At 49.8% G+C, this 17,610-nt stretch overlaps 1 protein-coding gene and 1 pseudogene across 1 annotated transcript; both read right to left on the bottom strand.

Annotated features, from left to right (window-relative positions):
• Window positions 1-2,096: 2,096 nt before the first annotated feature.
• Window positions 2,097-6,965, bottom strand: LOC100344005 (peroxisomal succinyl-coenzyme A thioesterase). The gene is made up of 3 exons (XM_002719662.5): window positions 6,278-6,965; window positions 3,963-4,165; window positions 2,097-2,929 (listed from the first exon to the last, which is right to left on the bottom strand). Exons 1-3 carry the CDS (start codon window positions 6,732-6,734, stop codon window positions 2,324-2,326), a joined length of 1,266 nt encoding a protein of 421 aa, XP_002719708.3. The 5' UTR covers window positions 6,735-6,965; the 3' UTR covers window positions 2,097-2,323.
• A 7,844-nt stretch (window positions 6,966-14,809) lies between these two features.
• LOC138847220 (peroxisomal succinyl-coenzyme A thioesterase pseudogene) lies at window positions 14,810-15,996 on the bottom strand (annotated as a pseudogene).
• Between the last annotated feature and the right edge of the window lie 1,614 nt (window positions 15,997-17,610).

Genomic DNA, 17,610 nt, shown 5'->3' with positions numbered 1-17,610 from the left:
GGGTGCAGGGTCCCAAGGACTTGGGCCATCTTCCACTGCTTCCCCAGGTGCATTAGCTGTTGTACCCGAATCGTCCGATTCCCACCAATTAAGACCACCAGAGGCAAGGCTGATGCCTGCACAAGAGTTTTATTTCAAACTCGAGTTTGGTCGACGTCCCCACCAGGCGCAGCTGGGCTGGATCAGCGGCCCCTACTGTAAGGTCGTTAGGGTTTCATACAGTTGAACAAACAAGTTCGGCTGTACAGCATCTGATAGGCTTATATTTTAAAGTTATACTTGTCATTTTATGACTGGCTAGAGTTTAGGGTCCGAGCTGCTAGGGTGTACATGCCAAACCGCAGGGTTTCAGATGTTATCAATCACCTTAACTGTCTGAAAGATGCTGGAACTTTACGTATTTCCCTGCTATCTGTTAATTGGCTATTGCTAGGAGAGTTTATCGTAAGGGGAGTTGTATTTTCTTTTTTAGGAGCTTTTGGCTTAGGGTTCAGGGCCCGGTCAGGCCCGAGTTACAAGATGGAGGCCTAGTCTAAAATGGCTGCACCCTGTTCCAGGCCCAGGTCTCTCATTAGCAGGGAGCTGGATCCGATGTGGAGCAGGGGGACTGATGCTGTGGCACAGTGCCTCCTGCAGCACAGGTAACCAAATGACTGCTGGTTCAAGTCCCAGCTGCTCCACTTCCAAACCAGCCCTGCTAATGTGCCTGGGAAACCAGTGGAAGATGGCCCGAGTCTCTGGGCACATGCCACCCACGTGGGAGTCCCCGAAGAAGCTCCTGGCTCCTGGCTTCCACCTAGCCCAGCTCCAGCCATTGGGGCCACTTGGGAGTGAACGAGCAGATGGAAGACTTCTCTGTCTCTCTCTCTCTGCATCTCCTCTCTCTATGTAACTCTAACATTCAAATAAATAATAAATTGCATATATACATATACATACACATATATATATTTTAAGGAGCAGGGATAGTGGTGGCTCCCGTTTGTGAACTAGAACGGCTGTAAGAACTATATTCTCTTCATTACACCATCGTATTATAGACGTATGTCCCTGAGGATAAACACTGGTTCTTTAAATCAGAGTTGTTCAGGTTTAGAAGACGATAGGGAGCTACACCCAAGGAACTGTTCTGAGCGGCCTCATCTGTAGTGGAAAAGTAATGAGACTTTTGGAAGGCCTTATAGGGAGAGCGGGTTTATATTACTGTCAGAGGAATGTGAACTGAAGGGGGAATGCACAGGCAGAAGGCTGACTCTACTTTCCTAAAATGACTGTAACATGTCTCCTTCCAATGCCGCTCTAGAATCTTGCCACACTTCTTTCGAGACGTGGACTCTATGTTTTCCTAGAGCTTTGCTGGGAATGTCTGGCTTGATGTCTTTATACCAGTTTTGGTATAAAAGCGACTTTTCTTGTAAGATACCTGTACACTGTTGTGTGTCCCTGACATCAAGGAAATTATGAATGAGTCCTCTAAGATTATCCTGCTATGATTTTCCAAGGTCTATTCTTAGTGCCAGGAAGAGGGAAAACATATGCTATTGATTCACCCTCAGAACAAAGGTTAGACTTAAATATTCTGAGGACACTTGCTCCTAACTCCTCAAACGAATCTTCTCTGACCTCTACAATGCGAAAGTCAGGTATCTGTCCTTTCATCAACACCATTCTGTAGATGTGGGGCCAAAAGAAGAATCTTCCTTGCTACCAGCAGTTGAATAGCAAGATCGGCTGCTCACAGTCGGAGAAAGTCACCCGATATTAAAGATCACCTACGGAGCAGAAGTTTAGCTTAGGTCAGTGGGCAAGATGCTTGCATCCCATATTGCAGTGCCTGCTCCTGAGAGCAGCTTCCTGATAACTGCAGATTCTGGGAGGCAGCAGTGAGGGCTCAAGTAACTGGGTTCCTGCTGCCTACGTGGGAGATCTGGTGGATTCCTGCTACCTGGCTTTGGCCCCAGCTCAGTACTGGCCACTACTCAGTACTGGCAGTGAGCCAGATGATGGGAGCTGACTCTAAAATAAATAAATAAATAAAAAATAACACTCATCTAAGGGTCAAAGCATGAGCTCAGAAAACCCAGAAGAACAAGCAATTTTAGCAGTGGGGATCCTTTTTATTATTTCATGTTGTGTACCTTGGAATCTTCTACAAGCACATTGTACAGGTAAAATATTGTAATGGCAAACAATTCTTACTCAGTAAAGAATACACTATTACAGACATGAATTTAATGTCATCCAGTTGACAAGTGATCCATCTAAGGCTATTGAATGCTAGAATCTGACCTTGAATCTCTCAAGGCAACAGCAGACAAATGCATCACAATTTAGGGGGAAGTCTCTTCTGGGCACCTCCCAGGTGTTTGCCAAAGAAGGCCAGAATTTGCTTCCAAGCATCTACCTGGGCATGAGAATGAGCCCTGGGTTCCCCACCCCAGAGGACCGGTTTGTTGGGTAATTTGTGCAGGGAAGCCAGGCACACTGGGAAGTAGGGTGGCTCAATGTAGTGCCCAGTGCCAGGGTAAGACATGACCTGGGGGCTGTCCTTTCCCCGTGCCTGCAATCGCTCAGAAATTATTTGGGCATATAACTCACTCCTCCAGTTATGGTCATCCTGACCAACAATGCAGAGGAGGGGCCCCTGGGCCCTCTCTACTGGGATCATGCTGGGGTTCTCACACCATCCTACAACATCATTCTGGATATCCACAATGTCCAGGAGGCCTGAGAAAGCTACCTTGCTCCTCCTCAGGTCGTGGCCCAATGGTGAGATGCTAGTCTGCTGGTAGCGTATGGTTCTGTCTGCGCTGAACCCAGATCCATTGATGGAAACGGTGGCTGAGATATTTTTCAAGAAAGAGGCCATTGAGAGACAAATATCAGCTCCTAGAGAAAAGCCCAGAAGTCCAACACTGGGACCCTTTACCTGGAAGAAAATAAGTGAGAAGAGTTAAGAGTAGAGAATCTAGACGATACAAAACCATCTTTATAAATGTAAGCAGAGATGCTCCTGGCTTTAATCTGTGAATTACCTACAACCTCAGCCCACAGGGTATCTCTTTCTTTGTTCGGAGTACCTGGCTGAATATGTGAAAACAAATTTGAATCTCACTGGCAAATTTAGAAACTGGTCATAAATGACCCAGAGAATCATTTTTTAGAGAGGGCTGAAGCATGAGGCTTGTCATGTACAGAATCTCTTTGAAGGAGGCCCCATCCAAGGCTTAAATAGGCTGCGGGTCTGCCATTGTCATGCCACAGGTTAAGTTCTGCTTCCAATCCAGCTCCCTGTTAATGCACCTGGGAAGGCAATGGAGCATATGTACTTAGTACTTAGCCTCTGCCACCCACCAGGAGACCAGGATTCTGGCTCCTGGCTTCTAGCTTCTGCCTGTCCCAAACCTGACTGTTGTAGCCATTTGGGGTGTGAACTAGCAGATGGAAGATCTCTCTCTCTGTCTCTCTGTATTCCCACTTGCCCCATCACTCTGCCTTTCCAATAAATAAATACATTTTCTAAAAAATGTGGCTGTGTATCTAACTATGTGGATCCAAACTCAGACCCCATAAATACATTGCCAAATGATCATAGAAGGTAAGCAAGATTTCAGAGTTCAATTAAGTAATGCTTGGTCTCTCTAGGTGGTAGGCAAGTCTGATTAAAATAGGAGGGAGGACATACTCTGATGTCAGAAAATCAAAGATGAAATATCAAGCATGCAAAAATACTGAGAAGCTCAACTTGAATTACAAAATGAATTTAAATACTAGTAAGAAACTCTCACGTGGAATTTGTGATTAATTAGGTGGCTCTGACAGAGAGTGGACACAAGAGGCGCCTAAGGCCCAAATTAGTCTCCCACAGAAATCTGTGATCAAACAGAGCAGCACCTGGCACCAGTGACAGATTCCAGGAAGCTAGTTCTAGAGGTTGATTACATAAAGGGCATGAGGAGAACCTGAGGGTGTTCAATCATGTAGCACAGGGCTTCTTCAAAGTAGTCCAGGTGTATGTCACCATATTCCTTGGGGAGATCTTCAAAGCCATAAAAAGCTAGCGCCATCGTGGCAAAGCCATGGCCAGCCAGCAGGCTAGCTCGGTATTCCACCAGGCCCCCTCCAACACCATAGATGTCGATGACCCCTGGGAAGGGTCCAGATCCTAGAGGAGGGAGTATTGTACAGGGAGGGCATTAACAAGGTAAGGATTCTGCTTTCCATTTAGACAACTTCCCAATTTACTTAGTGGGTTCCTGTGAGAGGAAAGAGAACAGATCCCCGAGGCACTTCTGAAAAGGGATACCGACTCTATAGGGGAGAAACCTCTACAACACAGAGCATCGTCTCACTGATGGTTTGAGCTTCCATACGACTCTATGACAAATGATCTGCAAGCTGTAAGACTCCTAGATGTAAGGGAGAGTAACAAAGCCTCTTCTTAACAAATATATGGTGAAAGGGGTTTCACGTTTTAGACAGTATTGGTTTTGAGGGCTCTGCTGAAGACTGGACATGGGATTAAGAAGCCAGAACGTGGGTGCGCACTGAGGCCCTGCAGGTTAAGACACTGCCCGCAGTGCAGGCATCCTATGAAATAACCCATAAGAGAGCCGGTTTGAGTCCTGGCTACCCCACTTAAAATATGTGTATGTGTATGTATATGTATATATATGTATATATATACACACACACATTTTAAGGTTTAATGAATGTCAGAGTTACATAGAAAGAGAGGAGATGCAGAGAGAGAGAGACAGAGAGGTCTTCCATCTGCTCGTTCACCCCCAAGTGGCCCCAATGGCTGGAGCTGGGCTAGGTGGAAGCCAGGAGCCAGGAGCTTCTTCGGGGACTCCCACGTGGGTGGCATGTGCCCAGAGACTCGGGCCATCTTCCACTGGTTTCCCAGGCACATTAGCAAGGCTGGTTTGGAAGTGGAGCAGCTGGGACTTGAACCAGCAGTCATTTGGTTACCTGTGCTGCAGGAGGCACTGTGCCACAGCATCAGTCCCCTGCTCCACATCGGATCCAGCTCCCTGCTAATGAGAGACCTGGGCCTGGAACAGGGTGCAGCCATTTTAGACTAGGCCTCCATCTTGTAACTCGGGCCTGACCGGGCCCTGAACCCTAAGCCAAAAGCTCCTAAAAAAGAAAATACAACTCCCCTTACGATAAACTCTCCTAGCAATAGCCAATTAACAGATAGCAGGGAAATACGTAAAGTTCCAGCATCTTTCAGACAGTTAAGGTGATTGATAACATCTGAAACCCTGCGGTTTGGCACGTACACCCTAGCAGCTCGGACCCTAAACTCTAGCCAGTCATAAAATGACAAGTATAACTTTAAAATATAAGCCTATCAGATGCTGTACAGCCGAACTTGTTTGTTCAACTGTATGAAACCCTAACGACCTTACAGTAGGGGCCGCTGATCCAGCCCAGCTGCGCCTGGTGGGGACGTCGACCAAACTCGAGTTTGAAATAAAACTCTTGTGCAGGCATCAGCCTTGCCTCTGGTGGTCTTAATTGGTGGGAATCGGACGATTCGGGTACAACAGCTAATGCACCTGGGGAAGCAGTGGAAGATGGCCCAAGTCCTTGGGACCCTGCACCCAGCTGGGAGACTGGGAAGAAGCTCCTGGCTTCAGCCTGGCCCAGCCTTGGCCACCACAGACATTTGGGGAGTGAACCTGAGGTTGGAAGATCGATCCATCTCTCTGCCCCTTTCACCCTGCCTTTCAAACAAATAAATCTTTTAAAAAACAAACAAAAAGAAGCCAAAACAAAGGTCCAGGTTGTGTTGCATCAACCTTTGAGTTTCTGTGTACTGATACTTCGGATGCCTACGTGGACAGACAACAAAGAAGAAACCCAGAGATGGCTTCCGGTGGGGGAGTCTCAGTGTGATCTGCAGTGGAGGGGACACAGGAAGTGGAGAAAGGCCCCGTGTGCCCAGGACTCTAGAGAGGTGGCCATGGGCACCGTGACGGTCATAATTTCTCCCAAAGACCAGTAGGGCTGACTGGCGTCTGTAGAGATCTGTGGGGCAGGATGAAGAGCAGGTCGGATGTGCTTTTTCATCAGCAGACTAACAGGGCTGCTGTTATTGGAATATTGCAGAGAGGAAGAGAGACAGTGCGAGTAAAACGCACAGCACAAAACCTAGCACCTCCGAGTCCTCCATTTCTGCTGGGCGGCCTCTGACACGGTTACTGCCTGCTGCGCTGACCAAACGCGATCCCTGTACAGCCCGGCATCGTCAGCGGTCCCTGCTCACCTGGCGGCAGGAAGAGCGTGGCGCGCACCCGGCCCGCGCGCACCGGCTGGCGCCGCACCCCCGGCGGCAGGAAGCGGCGCTCCAGCAGCGCGCGGGCCAGGAGCTGCCCGGGCTCCGGGGCGTGGCCGTCCAGCACCTCCAGCTCCACGGCCAGCGGCGTCTGCACGTCCCGCTTGGTCAGACGCCAGAAGGGCCTGTCGGGCTGCAGGGCCCAGAGGAGCCCCATGGGCTCGAGCCCCGCGAAGCTGCCGCCCAGCGCGGGCGCGCGCGCCAGGTCCAGCTGGCCGCCGGCGTCGGCGCAGTAGCGCGCGTGGGCCCGGAAGAGCGCGCCCTTCTCGTCGCGCAGGGACGCGCGCAGCGTGACCGGCTGCTCGGGGGCCAGGCCGCGCACGGCGATGCGCACCGGCTCGTCCCAGCAGCAGGGGCCCGCGGGCTCCACGCTCACCGTCGCCGCCATCCCGACGTGGAGGGAGGAAGCTGGAGGTGGCGGCCGGAGTCCCCCTCGGAGGTCGCGGCGAGCGCGCTGAGAGTCGCGACCGCGTCTGGAGCCGGGAGCGCTCGGGAGCTACGCGGCCCCCGAGGGCATCGGGTGCTGCCAACCAGGGCACCGCGCGCGGCTCGCCTGAGGTGAGAGGCGCCGGGCTGCGTCTGAGATAACGGGAGCGAGGCTGTTGGGGCGGCCGGGGCGGGGCCGGGGCGCGCGGAGGTTCTGGGCGGCGCGGAACCGGTCCGGGAGGGCATCCCCGCCTCTCACCACTCACTTCATGGAGGGGAAGTTGGGAGCGCTGCTGGCGGGGATAGGGCACGTGAATGACAGCAAAGCCAACTCCAGCCCCTGCATGGGCTCCACGGCGACTTCAACAATTCCTTTTCCTGAAGTTGACCTTCGTCGCAGCCCATTGTGTGCTGCGCTGGCAGGATTCGGGGACGGGGCGATGATGGAAGGACAGAGATGTCTTTCCTGCGGTTCTGTAGGCTGAGTCCCAGGGCGAGGGGGTCCACGTTTGCCTGCGGTCCTGCTTGCTGTGTCACGGTGGAAGGGCAAAAGAGCCGGCCAGAGGGCGGAGGGAGGGGACACACTGGTCATCTCATCAGCCGCCCGCCGCGGGGGCAAACAACCCAATCTCACCACTAGGGCACGAACGCAGAGCCGCCTCTGAATGGTCCCACTTCTCCACTGTTGGAACTTTCTCCAAAGTTACTTGCGGAGTCACCTTCCAACACATGCATTTTGGGGGACCCTGTAGCAAACTTACTTACAAAAAGCCCACAGGCAGAGGTCAGTGAACTGTCACAAGCCCCGCATAGCAAATCCATGTAACCAAGCAGAGGGGTCCCTAAACATCAGTACCGGCCCCCCTGCTGCCACCCCAGTCCTGCTCCAGGCGTTTTTCTCTTTCCCGAAGGTACTCTATCCTGACTGCAGCACCTCTGGGTAGTTTCCCGTTGTACTTTGCGGGAATGAATCCTGCAACGTGTCTTCTCTAGAGCTTGTGTTCTTTCACTCCGCGTATCTGTGAGAATCATCTATATTGCTGGGTATGGCTATAGGCCATTCACCAGCACGGCTCAATAGTATTCCATGTGTGATTGTAAAAGAGTTTGTCTGTTTTCCTGCATTCAGTAGTTCCCAGTTTGGAACTATTAGGAATTGTGTTCCGGACATTAAAAAAATCTTTTTTTAAAAGATTTATTTTATTTATTTGAAAGAGTTACACAGAGAGAGGAGAGGCAGAGAGACAAAGGGGGGGAGAGTGTCTTCCATTCGCTGGTTCACTCCCCAGTTGATTGCAATGGCCAGAGCTGTGCCAATCTGAAGCCAGGAGCCAGGAGCTTCTTCCGGGTCTCCCACATGGGTGCAGGGGCCCAAGGACTTGGGCCATCTTCTACTGCTTTCCCAGGCCACAGCAGAGAGCTGGATCAGAAGAGGAGCAGCCAGGACTAGAACCGGCGCCCAGTTGGGATGACAGCACTTCAGGCCAGGGCATTAACCCGCTGTGCCACAGCGTATGCCCCATCTTTTGTCTTTTGATGGATGTAAACAGTATAGTGGAAACATGGGATTGGAACTGCTGTATCATAGAGAATGGGAATATTGAGTCTTAGTAGATTTTAGTAGATACTAAAAGTCCAACTTTTGAATATGGCTTTGTAGGTATGTAGGCATAATGTATGATGTATATTTTCTCCATATACACACACATATGCTATATGCATATATGTATATATAAACAATATGTAGTGTTTTACTCATATATATAAACTATTACCCTATATCAATGTCTCATCTTTTGCATACCAAGTTTAACATGTGTACAAAACACCAGGAGTACTTTTCTTCTTTTTTTTTTAGATTTATTTTATTTATTTGAAAGAGAGTTACAGAGAGAGGTAGAGCGAGAGAGAGAGAGAGAGAGAGGTCTTCCCTGTGCTGGTTCGCTCCCCAAATGACCACAATGGCCAGAGGTGAGCTGATCCAAAACCAGGAGCCAGGAGCTCCTTCTGGGTCTCCCTTGTGGGAGCAGGGGCCCAAGCACTTGGGCCATCATCTATTGCTTTCCCAGGCCATAGCAGAGAGCTGGATTGGTAGTGGAGCAGCTGGGACTCGAACCGGCGCCCATATGGGATGCCGGCACTGCATGCTGTGGCATTCACCTGCTGTGCCACAGCGCTGGCCTTCAGGAGTATTTTGCAAATAGTACAGTGAGCAGAACTGCCTTCCTTCATTTTCCCTTTTCTGTCCATTGCTGAGGTTTTAAGTTACTTCAAGATGTTTTCTGACAATCCCTAAGCCTCTATATTTACAACTTGAATCCTTACCCAGGAAGACTTTTCACTTTATGAAAGATTTATTTATTTATTTATTTATTTGAGATAGGGATGCAAATCTCCCGTTTACTCATTCATTCCCCAGCTGCCCACAACTGCCAGGAGTAGGCCAGGCTGAAGCCAAGAGCTGGGAACTCAAACCAGTTCTGTGTGGATGGTAGGCATCCAGGTGCCTGAGCCATCACCTGCTGCTTCCCAGGTATGTTAGCAGGAAGCTGGAATCCAGATCAGAGCTGGAACTCAAACACAGATGCTCTAATGAGGGATGCAGGTAGCAAACACCTTCTTGACTACTGTGGCAGCCAAATGCCTACACCTGATTTTTCATGTTTTATAGAACATAGTTTCAGGTGTAACAAGCATGTACAGCTCTCATCATGTATGTGGGTTTTTTTTTTCAAATTGTATTTATTTATTTAATTGGAAGGTAGGGTTACAGAGAGAGTGGGGAGAGAGAAGTCTCCCATCCATTGCCAGGAGTGTGGGAGCTTTGTAGCATCATTCTGTCATACCCTGTTGGTCAAGGAAGTCACAGAATCCCACCAAAGCTCAAGGAAAACAGAGTCCACTTCTTTTTTTTTTTTTTTAAGATTTATTTATTTTTATTTGAAAGGCAGAATTGGAGAGAGGGGGAGATCTTCCTTCTGCTGGTTCACTGCTATGTTATTTATACCGCTACTCTACCATGAGCTTCCTATTTTTTTTTAAAGATTTATTTTATTTGAAAGCAGAGTTATTTATAGAGAGGGAGATGGAGCAGTCTTCCATCTGCTGGTTCACTGCCTAAATGGCCATGACAGTCAGGGCTGAGCCAGGCCAAAGCCAGGAGTAGGAGCTCCATAGAGGTCTCCCATGTGAGTGCCGCGGCCCAAGGATTTGGGCCATCCTCTGCTGCTTTCCCAGGCACATTAGCAGGGAGCTGGATCAGAAGAGGACTAGCCAGGACACGAACTGGTGCCCATATGGGGTGCTGCAGGTGGAGGCTTAGCCTACTATGAAACGGCGCCGGCTCCAAGAATTTATTGTTTCAAAACAGGATTTATTTTACAGGCAGAGAAACAGAGATAGACACACACATACACAGGGACAGCTTCTGTCCACTGGTTCACTGCCCAAATGCTGGGCTAGGCAAAAGTCAGGAGCTGGGAACTCAATACAGATCTCCCACATAGGGTCAGGAACCCAGTCCCTTGAGCCATCACTCCTGCTTCCCAGGTTCTGCATTAGCAGAAATCTGGAGTCAGGGGCCAGAGACAGGGGTTGAACCCAGTACTCGAATATGGAATTTGGGGGATTCCAACAAATAGGCTAAACACCTGCCCCAGCAAATTTTTTTTAATTAAAAATTAATTACAGGGCCTGCGCTGTAGTGTAGCGGATAAAGCCGCTGCCTGCAGTGCTGGCATTCCACGTGGGCGCTGGTTTGAGATCCGGCCACTCCATTTCCAATCCAGCTCACTGCTATGACCTGGGAAAGCAGTGGAAGGTGTCCCAAGTTCTTGGGACCCTGCACGCACATGGCAGACCTGGAAGAATCTCCTGGCTCCTGGCTCCTGGCTTCAGATTGGCATAGCTCTGGCCATAGTGGCCATCTGGGGAGTGAAGCAGTGGATGGAAGACCTCTCTCTCTCTCTCACTCTCTCTCTGCTTCTGCCTTTCATTCTTCTTCTTCTTCTTCTTCCTTTTTTTCAAAGATTGATTTATTTATCTGAAAGTCAGAGTTACACTAAGAGAGGAGAGGCAGGCCATCCCTCTCTGTGTGGGATACCAAACACCTACTCGCTAAACAAGTCAACAAGGAAACAAAACACAATAATCATAAATTAAGTTTTTCTTTAAAAAAATTTATTTATTTGAAATGCACAGAACAAGACAGATCTTCCACTTCCTTGTTCACCCTTCAAATTCCTGTAACAGCTAGGGCTGGGCTAGGCTGAAGTCAGGAGCCAGGAATTCATTCCTGATGTCCCATGTTTGTGGTAGGGACCTGTCACTCAAGCCATTATATGCTACCTCCCAGGGTGTGCAACAGCAGGACTGTAGGTGGAGGAGCTGGGACCCAAGCCAAGCATTCCAATATGGGATGCAGGTGTAACAACACAGATTTCATTGTGGACATTTATAACACGAATATTAAATTATTTTCATGTTTATCATTTTCTAAAATTTATTTAACAGGTAGAGTAATAGACCGTGAGAGAGAGAGAGAGAGACCGAGAGAAAGGTCTTCCTTCCATTGGTTCACTCCCCAAATGGCCACCACAGCCGGCGCTGCACCGATCTGAAGCCAGGGGCTTCCTCCCAGTCTCCCTTGCGGGCGCAGGGACCCAAGCACTTGGGCCATCCTCCACTGCCCTCCCGGGCCACAGCAGAGAGCTGGCCTGGAAGAGGAGCAACCGGAACTAGAACCCGCCGAAAATATGGGATACTGGCATCACAAGGTGGAGGATTAACCAAGTGAGCCATGGCGCTGGCCCAATCATGTTTATCATAGTTAAAATCACTTACATATTTCGGCTGGCGCCGCAGCTCACTAGGCTAATCCTCCGCCTAGCGGCGCCGGCACGCCGGGTTCTAGTCCCGGTCGGGGCGCCAGATTCTGTCCCGGTTGCTCCTCTTCCAGGCCAGCCCTCTGCTGTGGCCAGGGTGTGCAGTGGAGGATGGCCCAGGTGCTTGGGCCCTGCACCCCATGGGAGACCAGGAAAAGCACCTGGATCCTGGCTCCTGCCATCGGATCAGCGCAGTGCGCCGGCCGCGGCGGCCATTGGAGGGTGAACCAATGGCAAAAGGAAGACCTTTCTCTCGGTCTCTCTCTCTCACTGTCCACTCTGCCTGTCAAAAAAAAAAAAATCACATATTTCATCTAAATAATCTCTTGAGTTTTTATAAAAACTAGATCATAAGGTCCATGTGTATAAATAAAACAACAAAATTTTGTTTGCTATGAGAATCTTTATTCATCCAAAGAGAAGTTATCAAAGGAAGGACTGAAACTTTGAAAATGTTTAGTAGTTCATATCTAACTAGTAATCGCTTTGTAGCTAAGATGTTACTTCTATTTTTAAAGTAGAAACTCAAATCTGATATTAAAACAGCTTTGATATTTGCAGTCATTTCTGGGTACTTTAAAGCCTCTAGCTTACAAAGGACAACTCAAACAATGAACATGCTATGGAAATAGTTGTTTTACTACATTATTTGGGGATTAACAACAAGAAAAAAGTCTGTGTTTGTTTAGTAAGAACAATGTTTCTTGTGGTTTTTTGAAGATTTTCAATCTGTGGTTGGTTTAAGCCACAGATTTGGAATCCACAGATAAGAAGGGGTAACTGTGATGCCTTTCTTTTACAGTAGGCAATTATTTCTCTATTATTCAGTCATTTAGCAAATAATGCTTTTTTAAAAAATCCTTTATTTAATTTGTTTGAAAGTCAGAGTTTGAGAGCGAGGAAGAGTGACAATGACAGTGGGGGGGGGGGAGGAGAGAGAGAGAGAAAGAGAGAGAGAATCTTCCATCTGCTGGTTCACTCCCCGAATGGCCACGATGGCCAGGGCTGGCCCAAGCCAAAGCCAAGAGCTTCATCCAGGTTTCCCATGTGGGTGCAGGGTCCGCAAGCATTTGGGCCAGTTTCCACTGCCTTTCCAGGCCATTAGCAGGGAGCTGGATCAGAAGGGGAGCAGCTGGGACACAAACTGGTGCCCATATGGGATGCTGGCACTGCAGGTGGCATATTTACCTGCTACACCACAATCCTGGCCCCCCAGCACATAAGTATTGAACTCCAGTTGTGCAGCAGGCACTGATAATCAGCGCTCCCCTTCCTTTCTGAGCTGAAGCCTTGTTGGTGGCATGTTTGCAATAGTAAGAGGTGTGCTTTTATCACCTCTCATGTTTTCTGCACAATCACTCCCTCCCACACTGATGAGACATTAGATTTTTTAATGTTTGCATTTAAGGGTATGAGAAGTTATTTCACAATAGTTTTTTTTTTTTTTTTCATTTGAGAGACAGACAGTGAGAGATCTCCTATCTGCTGCTTTATTGCACCAAATGCCTGCAAAAGCCAGGGCTGGGCCGGGCCTAAGCCAGGAGCCAAGAACTCCATCCAGGTCTCCCACATGGGTGGTAGGAACCCAACTACTTTAGCCATCACTGATACCTCCCAGGGTCTGTATTGGCAGGAAGGTGGAATTGGGAGTTGGAGCCAGGAATCAAACCCAGGCCATCTGATACTGGATGCAGGCTTCCTAACCCAGTGTTTTAATTGCTAGGCTAAAGTCTTTCTCTGCAAAGTGTATTCTCTATGATCACTAAGTAGGAGTTGAGAGTCTCTTTATAGGTTTATTGAATTTTTTCCTTTTTAAAAATTGACCTTCTGCTCTCTGCTGTGGCCAGGGAGTGCAGTGGAGGATGGCCTAAGTGCTTGGGCCCTGCACCCCATGGGAGACCAGGAAAAGCACCTGGCTCCTGGCTCCTGCCATCGGATCAGCGCGGTGCGCCGGCCGCAGCGCGCCAGCCGCGACGGCCATTGGAGGGTGAACCAACGGCAAAGGAAGACCTTTCTCTCTGTCTCTCTCTCTCACTGTCTACTCTGCCTGTCAAAAAAAAAAAAAAAAAAAAATTAAAAAAAAAATTGACCTTCTATCCTTTGCCCATTTTTCTAGAGTTATATGTCATTGACCTATATTTTTTAAAAAAAATATTCTGGTATGTATGTAAAAATGCATTCATTAAATAAAAAAATAAAAAAATAAAAAAATTCTGGATTCTGATAATTTTGTCTACTGTATCATAAACATCTTCTGTTGTATACATTTTACCTTTGTCTCACTGAGGTTTCTGTAATTCCTTTATAGATTTTGCTTTCTGGATCTACATAAGAAATCCTTCCTAAGATATGAATGACATTTTTTTTCCAATAGTTTTGACTTTATTTTTTTTTTCACAAATAGGTCTTTAATCATCTGGAGTTCATTTTTGTTTAAGATGTGAGGTAGGGATCTAATTTTTTCCCTACATAAATGGCCAACAACCACCATTCCCCAACTATTTACACTACTTATATTTGATGCTTCCATATATTTGTAGGCATACACAAGGGTGCTTTAAAAAGTTTGTGAGAAAGAATAAAATAAAAGTTTATTTTGGGCCGGCGCTGTAGCTCAATAGGCTAATCCTCTGCCTGCGGTGCCGGCACCCCGAGTTCTAGTACCGGTCGGGGTGCCGGACCCTGTCCAAGTTGATCCTCTTCCAGTCCAGCTCTCTGCTGTGGCCCGGGAAGGCAGTGGAGGATGGCCCAAGTGCTTAGGCCCTGCACCCGCATGGGAGACGAGGATGAAACACCTGGCTCCTGGCTTCAAATCGGCACATCGCCGGCTATGGTGACCATTTCGGGAGTGAACCAACGGAAGGAAGACCTCTCTCTCTGCCTCTCTCACTGTCTAACACTGTCTGTAAAATAAAATAAAAAAAATAGTATATCATCTGGAAGGAAATGAGGTTGCCCCTGAGGTCAAGTGGAAGGATTTCATACTGGAGAGAGACTTTTTATCATACACCCATTAGCACTGTTGGTTCTTTGCTTGTTACTTGTATCTGTTACACTATTTTAACATTGTTTACCAAAGAATCACTTCTCAATTTTACTGTTTCTTTCATGTTCTAAAGCGGTATTAGGGTCACTCAAACGGGTCACAGGAAAATTTCCCTCTTGCATATCAAATGAACCTGCTCATTCCTGGCCCTTAACCACACTGTTCCTGTGGGCACATACACAAGTCAAGGGGACAGGAACAGCTGGGCACTCATGGGAGAGCAATTCTGAGTACACCATGCTTTCAAGCCCATTTTTCTAGACAGTGGTTTTCAGAGTCCGGCTGCTTCGGGATCGCCATGGAAAGGTGTTCACAACTCAGACTGCTGCTTGCAGATTCACAGCCCAGATGGATTAAATCGGATAGGGCCAGAAAGCTGCATCTCTAACGAGTTCCCTGCTCTTGCTACTGTGGGGCTGGTGCACGGTGGATGAGCAGCTGCTCTCCAGCCTAAATGTGCAGAGAAATCACTCAGGGCAGGAGGTCTTGTCAAGACTCAGGGTCTGCTTCAGCGGGTTGGGGCGAGGCCTGATGTCTGCTTCCCTAACCAGCTTCCTACAGCGCTGTTGTCTCTCAGATGTATACATCAAGGAGCCACGGGGGAAAGAACAAGGGCCAAGGGGACGCCCTCTCAGGAAGACAGGTGCAGGTAGCACAGCAGACGGCTCACCTGGCGGCAGGAAGAGCGTGGCGCGCACCCGGCCCGCGCGCACCGGCTGGCGCCGCACCCCCGGCGGCAGGAAGCGGCGCTCCAGCGGCGCGCGGGCCAGGAGCTGCCCGGGCTCCGGGGCGTGGCCGTCCAGCACCTCCAGCTCCACGGCCAGCGGCGTCTGCACGTCCCGCTTGGTCAGACGCCAGAAGGGCCTGTCGGGCTGCAGGGCCCAGAGGAGCCCCATGGGCTCGAGCCCCGCGAAGCTGCCGCCCAGCGCGGGCGCGCGCGCCAGGTCCAGCTGGCCGCCGGCGTCGGCGCAGTAGCGCGCGTGGGCCCGGAAGAGCGCGCCCTTCTCGTCGCGCAGGGACGCGCGCAGCGTGACCGGCTGCTCGGGGGCCAGGCCGCGCACGGCGATGCGCACCGGCTCGTCCCAGCAGCAGGGGCCCGCGGGCTCCACGCTCACCGTCGCCGCCATCCCGACGTGGAGGGAGGAAGCTGGAGGTGGCGGCCGGAGTCCCCCTCGGAGGTCGCGGCGAGCGCGCTAAGAGTCGCGACCGCGTCTGGAGCCGGGAGCGCTCGGGAGCTACGCCGTCCCCGAGGGCGTCGGGTGCTGCCAACCAGGGCACCGCGGCGGCTCGCCTGAGGTGAGAGGCCCCGGGCTGCTTCTGAGATAACGGGAGCGAGGCTGTTGGGGCGGCCGGGGCGGGGCCGGGGCGCGCGGAGGTTCTGGGCGGCGCGGAACCGGTCCGGGAGGGCATCTCCGCCTCTCACCACTCACTTCATGGAGGGGAAGTTGGGAGCGCTGCTGGCGGGGATAGGGCACGTGAATGACAGCAAAGCCAACTCCAGCCCCTGCATGGGCTCCACGGCGACTTCAACAATTCCTTTTCCTGAAGTTGACCTTCGTCGCAGCCCATTGTGTGCTGCGCTGGCAGGATTCGGAGACGGGGCGATGATGGAAGGACAGAGATGTCTTTCCTGCGGTTCTGTAGGCTGAGTCCCAGGGCGAGGGGGTCCACGTTTGCCTGCGGTCCTGCTTGCTGTGTCACGGTGGAAGGGCAAAAGAGCCGGCCAGAGGGCGGAGGGAGGGGACACACTGGTCATCTCATCAGCCGCCCACCGCGGGGGCAAACAACCCAATCTCACCACTAGGACACGAACGCAGAGCCGCCTCTGAATGGTCCCACTTCTCCATTGTTGGAACTTTCTCCAAAGTTACTTGCGGAGTCACCTTCCAACACATGCATTTTGGGGGACCCTGTAGCAAACTTACTTACAAAAAGCCCACAGGCAGAGGTCAGTGAACTGTCACAAGCCCCGCATAGCAAATCCATGTAACCAAGCAGAGGGGTCCCTAAACATCAGTACCGGCCCCCCTGCTGCCACCCCAGTCCTGCTCCAGGCGTTTTTCTCTTTCCCGAAGGTACTCTATCCTGACTGCAGCACCTCTGGGTAGTTTCCCGTTGTACTTTGCGGGAATGAATCCTGCAACGCGTCTTCTCTAGTGCTTGTGTTCTTTCACTCCGGGTATCTGTGAGAATCATCTATATTGCTGGGTATGGTTATAGGCCATTCACCAGCACGGCTCAATCGTGTTCCATGTGTGATTGTAAAAGAGTTTGTCTGTTTTCCTGCATTCAGTAGTTCCCAGTTTGGAACTATTAGGAATTGTGTTACGGACATTAAAAAAATCTTTTTTTAAAAGATTTATTTTATTTATTTGAAAGAGTTATACAGAGAGAGGAGAGGCAGAGAGACAAAGAGGGGGAGAGTGTCTTCCATTCGCTGGTTCACTCCCCAATTGATTGCAATGGCCGGAGCTGTGCCAATCTGAAGCCAGGAGCCAGGAGCTTCTTTCAGGTCTCCCACATGGGTGCAGGGGCCCAAGGACTTGGGCCATCTTCTACTGCTTTCCCAGCCACAGCAGAGAGCTGGATCAGAAGAGGAGCAGCCAGGACTAGAACCGGCGCCCATATGGGATGACAGCACTTCAGGCCAGGGCATTAACCCGCTGTGCCACAGCGTATGCCCCATCTTTTGTCTTTTGATGGATGTAAACAGTATAGTGGAAACATGGGATTGGAACTGCTGTATCATAGAGAATGGGAATATTGAGTCTTAGTAGATTTTAGTAGATACTAAAAGTCCAACTTTTGAATATGGCTTTGTAGGTATGTAGGCATAATGTATGATGTATATTTTCTCCATATACACACACATATGCTATATGCATATATGTATATATAAACAATATGTA

Source organism: Oryctolagus cuniculus, chromosome 20 (genome assembly GCF_964237555.1).
Source record: "Oryctolagus cuniculus chromosome 20, mOryCun1.1, whole genome shotgun sequence".
NCBI lineage: Eukaryota > Metazoa > Chordata > Mammalia > Lagomorpha > Leporidae > Oryctolagus > Oryctolagus cuniculus.
The sequence above is the reverse complement of the archived record's forward strand: the minus strand, read 5'-3'. Positions and strand labels throughout refer to the sequence as shown.